We start from the raw sequence: 5,814 nt of genomic DNA, 5'->3' as shown, positions 1-5,814 counted from the left end.
TATCAGCAGGCAGGCTTCTGAGCAAAAATCTTCTTTCAACAACTGAATAGTTCTCATCAAGACACTTTAAAAGTATAATCAGATTTCTTTTTTTTTTTTAAGGAAATCAGAGAAGTGGTAAACAAAAATTTCAAAATTTCAAAAAAATAATTATTGTTTACTTAAGTTTTGAGATTATTTTAAGAGATATACTGCTGGAAACACATCACAACTGAGTATTGCAAGAAGCTGTAGGAACAATTCAGAACACAAAGTCCTGAGAATAAATTTTGAGTAAACTGGCTGCCAAGGACTTAAGCAGACAGACACAGTAGCACAGTGAGAGACTTGAGGCTATCTTATCAGCTTGACTGGGAATTAAGGTCAGAGGCATTCTGGAATGCTTTTCATATTACTCGTGTAAACAAAGCTTCTGTGAGACACATAGATTCACACTCTCTCCTTCTGGACCTGTCCATGACCCCTTCTTGGCTTGGTCCTGCTGCCTGCAGTCTGGGACCAGCTAGTCAGCAAGGAGAATCAGGCACATATGATCCACAGAGCAGATGATCACTCATGAGTAGGAGACAGATGAATGAATTGTTAAAACATTCCTGACAATAGTATTGTTTTGTAAAACTTCAATGTTCAGTTCTGCAAATTTGAACACCAGTATTTATTCGATTATTTATAAACTAAACCATCCTTGAAATTTCAGGGAATCAAAAACAGGGCCTATTACTTTTTGTTGTTGTTGTTTGTTTGTTTGTTTTGAGACGGAGTCTCGCTCTATCGTCCAGGCTGGAGTGTAGTGGCGCAATCTCGGCTCACAGCAACCTCTGTCTCCCGGGTTCCGGCGATTCTCCTGCCTCAGTCTCCCAAATAGCTGGGATTACATGCATCTGCCACCATGCCTGGCTAATTTTTGTGTTTTTAGTAGAGGCGGGGTTTTGCCATGTTGGCCAGTCTGGTCTCGAACTCCTGACCGCAGGTGATCCGTCCACCTTGACCTCCCAAAGGGCCGGGATTACAGGTGTGAGTCACTGTGCCTGGCCCCTATTACATTTTCTGTCAGTAGTAAATGTGCTAAATTGTGTTTGATTCACTAAATAAATCAGATTTTAAAAATGTAACTTTAGTGATGAGGTGCAGAAGCGCATGCCTGTAATCCTAGCAGTTTTGGAGGCCAGCGTGGGTGAATGTTTGAGCTCATGAGTTTGAGACCAGTCTGAGCAACATGGTGAAATCTTGTCTCTACAAAAAAAAAAAAAAAAAAATTGGCTGGGCATGGTGGCACATGCCTGTAGTCCCAGCTACTCGAGAGGTTGATGTGGGAAAATGGCTTGAGCCAGGGAGGCAGAGGTTGTAGTGAGCCAAGATCATACCACTGCCCTCTAGCCTGGGTGAAAGAGCAAGACCCTGTCTCAAAAAAATAAAAATAAAATTTAAAAAAGTAACTTTAGGCCCATGCCCATAATCTCAGCTTTTTGGGAGGCTGAGGTAGAAGCATGGCTTGAGCCCAGGATTTCTGGGCAGCAGTGAGCTATGATCACACCACTGCATTTAGCCTGGATGACAGAGTGAGACCCTGTTTCTAAAAAAAAAAAAAAAAAAAAAAAGTAACTTTATATTAAACCTCTTCAGAAACCCTTTAAAAGAATACTAGAAAAAAAGTATAAATCAAACTAGTGTTCTGCAGTGCAACCAAACTAGTTAGGAGAATACAGAAACACTTCCCTAAGAATTAATAAACAGCTGCTACCCCCAGAACCCTGAGTCTCCTTCCTCTTAAGCCCTTGATCCTTCTACCTCCTCCTGATGCAGATACTAAAGTGTTAACATGTTGTTGAGGTGTCTATCGGGGATGGGGTATCTGCTGGGACCCTGCTCAAAACTTTGGCAGCATCCTTCAAGCAAGAAGATTGTTTGGGATCCATGACTTACCTGTTGTTAAATATTTTAGAAGTTACTAATTAGTATGAAAGAATTGGCCTTGCAGGAGCTTGTTAAAGTAGCAGTATATAACCACATGCTTAAAATAATGGGCTCTGAAAAACTCGGGCTTGAACCCCAGCTCTGTCTTTTCCTTAACCAGCTATAAAATTCTAAACACTTCATATAAGCTTCAGTTTAATCATTTATCAAATGTGAAAAATAGATGCACTTAATTTCAAATTAGTATCAGTGAAAGCGCTAAGTCCAGTTTCTGACATATTACAATGATTCAATAAAAGGTTGACACATTCAGTAAGTGCTGACCTTTAGCAGCAGTATTAGTCATTGAAACAAGAGGTTCACATAACTAAAGTGGTTTGACTTACCTGCTTTCTTTTATTTTGTGCTTTGCCAATGTTCTCTGAAGTGCAAGGTTCAGCCGTTCAAACTGAAAGTTCAAAAGAAATATTTTAAACATTCCCTTAAATAATAATTTGTTTGAAATTATATATTTACAAATGCATCCTGAAGATTTATTTTAGAGAAGCAAAAACATTATACAATTGCTTGAATGATAAATGTTGTGAATTTTCACTTTGGAAACGGGAACTGATTTTCTATGTGTTTTTCAAACTGGAGAAGAAGCAATGTACTGAGACTAATCTGAGACTGGATATGTGTTATGGACCACAGGTTTAGCATTTGGTGGTGGTCTCACTGACAGCCACGGAATAGTTGAGCTGATCGTGAATCCAAACAGAAGATTTCAGTTTGGCAGTGTTAGGTCTTCTGCAATATAGGATTCCAAGGGTATTACTTCCTCTGAGTCAGGAAATCCCTCTGGATGGGCAACCAATACTTCAGTCTCAGCAAGGACCAAGCCAAGCAAATTTCTGTTCCTTTTACGAACTCCACACTCAGCTGCCCCAGTGACTCTCTGCCCTTAACTACACATTCATATCATCTTGTCTAGCGAACTCTGGAGTTATCTCTGTCTCTTCCTTTTTTGATCTCTTAAATCTGATCTGTCACCAAAGTTAGTTGATCATTTATTTGAAATAAGCTTTGGGTTTACCTTGGCTTATACTGATTTCCTTTCTTTGAACCAATAATCCTCATCAAATACTTACGGTTTTATTTTATTTTATTGATTTCTGAGAACTTCATGAGTTTTCCTATTTTGCAAGACATTTGTATGTAAGCTTTTATATTTAATAAATACATGTTGAGTAGCTATTAATTTCTCTTAACAGCTGATTGTCTCTAATAAATAAGTGGAAAGCAGAGCAATGATAAGCAGTGGTGTCCATTTTTATGCATTCCATGTAAAAATCATATGTGTTTATGTATGTACCTCTGTCTATATATATGTGTATATGTATAGATATATATAAAACCATATATCATATATATAGAACCATTGATTCTTTCTATAGTTTCCCCAGAGGAAAGTGAAACATTTTTTGCTGTTCCAAGCTGAGAAAATCCTTTTTCCTTAAGAACTATTTATATCTCTTGTAGAGTTTCCACCAGTCAAGTCGGGTACTGGAGTAAACCAAAATAGAGCAAGGTTCTGTTTTAATGAAATGAGTTACGAAAAGGGCTTTTAGTTTTAAATATACACTAAAGCTTAGAAAGAAAATTTTAAAATGTATTGAAAGAAAGCACAATTGCTGAAAAAAAATTAGAGAGAATTTAAATTTACAATGTGGAACAATTTTTCAGACTGTTCAGATACAGAGAGAAAGTATAACATCTGCCACAGGATGAAAGAAAAGCTGGTGGAAGACACACCCAGAGGGCACATTCTGAGCAGGGCCTGGTGATCTATGTAAAGGCAAAGAGCAGTTGAGAAACATGTTCAAGAAAGAAACTATGGGTGTATTTCCCAGACATCTTTCTCATCAAGGAAAAAGGAAGGTAACATTAAATTAGTGCTGCTGTATGTGAAGTAAATCAGCCAGGGTGCTTGAAATGTTTAAATATCTGAAGAACCATCTACTTGGTAGAGTAGAAAGTTACTCCAGTAACAGAGTATTAATGTGGATACAAATCCATGAAAGCATGAGTGGCTATGAATTCTTTCTTCCTGCAAAATGTATTCATATGAAAAAAGAAGTCTTTAATAAAATAAGGGTTGCTCCCTTTGTGCTTGAGCTCTCAGTTTTCCTTCACAGCATTTGCTCTCCACCTTTGTAAATTTTTCATAATCTGTCTCTTCCATTACAATAGAAGCTCCAAAAGGGCAGACAGTGTCTGTTTTGCTTACCCCTCTATGTCGAAAACCTACAATAGTACCTATCCATAGGAGATGTTCAATACATATTTATTGAATGAATGAATGAATGATGTCCACCTGCCAGCTACTCAAAGTCTTGAAGGCTTAATCTATAAAATTTTATCTGTGAAGTGATAAAGCCAAATATAGAGGTGTTACTCTCTTAGCTAGTTTACAAACAAATTTAGGTTGTTTGCAATTTAAACTATTTCAATTATATTTGTGTGTGTGTATACATACATACATATATATATATAGCTTCTTGGACCAGGAACTTTTTTTTTGGATATAGAGTTTTGCTCTGTCATCCAGGCTGGAGTGCAGTGGTGATCACAGTTCACTACAGCCAAGAACTCCCGAGCTCCAGTGATTCTCTTGCCTCAGCCTCCCAAGTAGCTGGGACTACAGGTATGAGCCACCGTGCTCGCCCTGACCAGGAACATTTTATGGGCCAGGGAGAAAGAAAATCCAACCAATTCTGCCACTGAAGATTGCTTTCTTCTTCCTCTTCAACGCTACTGGAGACACTCTACTCTTCTTTATGTCTCTGATTAAGCCAAGGGGGATACTCTTTTACCCTTTTAGTCAAAATCCTTATTTGTCTTTCATTTTCTTCCTACTGCCACTAGAAATGTCTTTTTCTGGTCTTTTCTTCCTAACGTATACACTATCATCATAACAGGGGAGGAGAAGTGGTCACCTTCCAATTGCTAGGGTTGGTGGAGCAAATGTGTTTTTGGCTTTCCATTTTGAATCAAAACTTATTTTCCCAAAGAAAAAAGGAATAAAGTCTGTGCAAAGCATTACTAGCATACTTGACTGAAATTATGAGTGAGTAGGCTTTGATGGAAATCTACATTCATCTTATACCATTACTCCTCTGGAAAAGTTTTGTAAATTCAAAGCAAAACCCGTAAGAGACAGAACTCACATGTTTTCCAGGCAGAATATTTATTGGTAGAGGCTGTTGTTGCATCGAGTTTCCTACCTTGGTGCTGTACTTCCTGTGATATATCCTGACCCTGAGATGACGTGAGTCCACAATAAAATTATAAGCAGGATTCAACTATAAGTGAGATCTGTCAAACACAGCCAACCTCAGGGCCTCATGACATAAAAACAACCATTTCAGGACTGCTCCAAACCCCAACAATTCTATATATTAATTTTTGGTTTCAGATTTTAGAACTAAATCCAATATTTCCTTCCAAATTCATTCCTTACAGTTCAATATATGTAAATATTGTGTAGCAGTCTTTTGTAGATCTTTTAGTTGTCTATCACTAAAATACCCTACTATTTGGGAAAGCCTTCATTTTGAATTTGGAGGAACAAGTTCTCTTATTTGTACAATCACCAGAACCTGAAGTATTGTAGATTGTGGACCTTCTGATTTACAGAGGGGACACTTGTCCCCCAGTGCAAATAGTTTGTAGTGCTCTCAAGTTTGTTTTTCTTGACTAAACAATTATCTTTTGGCTTCAGAAAGAATAGATCTGATTAAAGTGTTAAAACAAGTGCTTTTGCCACAAATATACCATATATGAATACTTCAGGAATAACTGCCATTTGATGCAACATTGCTGTCAATGATGTGAATTTTAATAAAATCTCATTGGTGT

General features: G+C 37.6%; 1 protein-coding gene across 6 annotated transcripts in view; it reads right to left on the bottom strand.

Moving 5' to 3' along the window:
- The window catches only part of GUCY1A3 (guanylate cyclase 1, soluble, alpha 3), a 75,228-nt gene that overhangs the window by 31,253 nt on the left and 38,161 nt on the right, over positions 1 to 5,814 (bottom strand). For all 6 annotated transcript variants that reach the window (XM_011970485.1, XM_011970491.1, XM_011970489.1 and 3 more), the window contains one exon: positions 2,301 to 2,362. In XM_011970485.1, the coding sequence (XP_011825875.1) occupies positions 2,301 to 2,362 (62 nt within the window). The remainder of the gene's footprint in view (positions 1 to 2,300; positions 2,363 to 5,814) is intronic.

The sequence above is a fragment of the Mandrillus leucophaeus genome, unplaced genomic scaffold (assembly GCF_000951045.1).
Source record: "Mandrillus leucophaeus isolate KB7577 unplaced genomic scaffold, Mleu.le_1.0 Scaffold95, whole genome shotgun sequence".
In the NCBI taxonomy this organism is placed as follows: Eukaryota; Metazoa; Chordata; class Mammalia; order Primates; family Cercopithecidae; genus Mandrillus; species Mandrillus leucophaeus.
The sequence above is the reverse complement of the archived record's forward strand: the minus strand, read 5'-3'. Positions and strand labels throughout refer to the sequence as shown.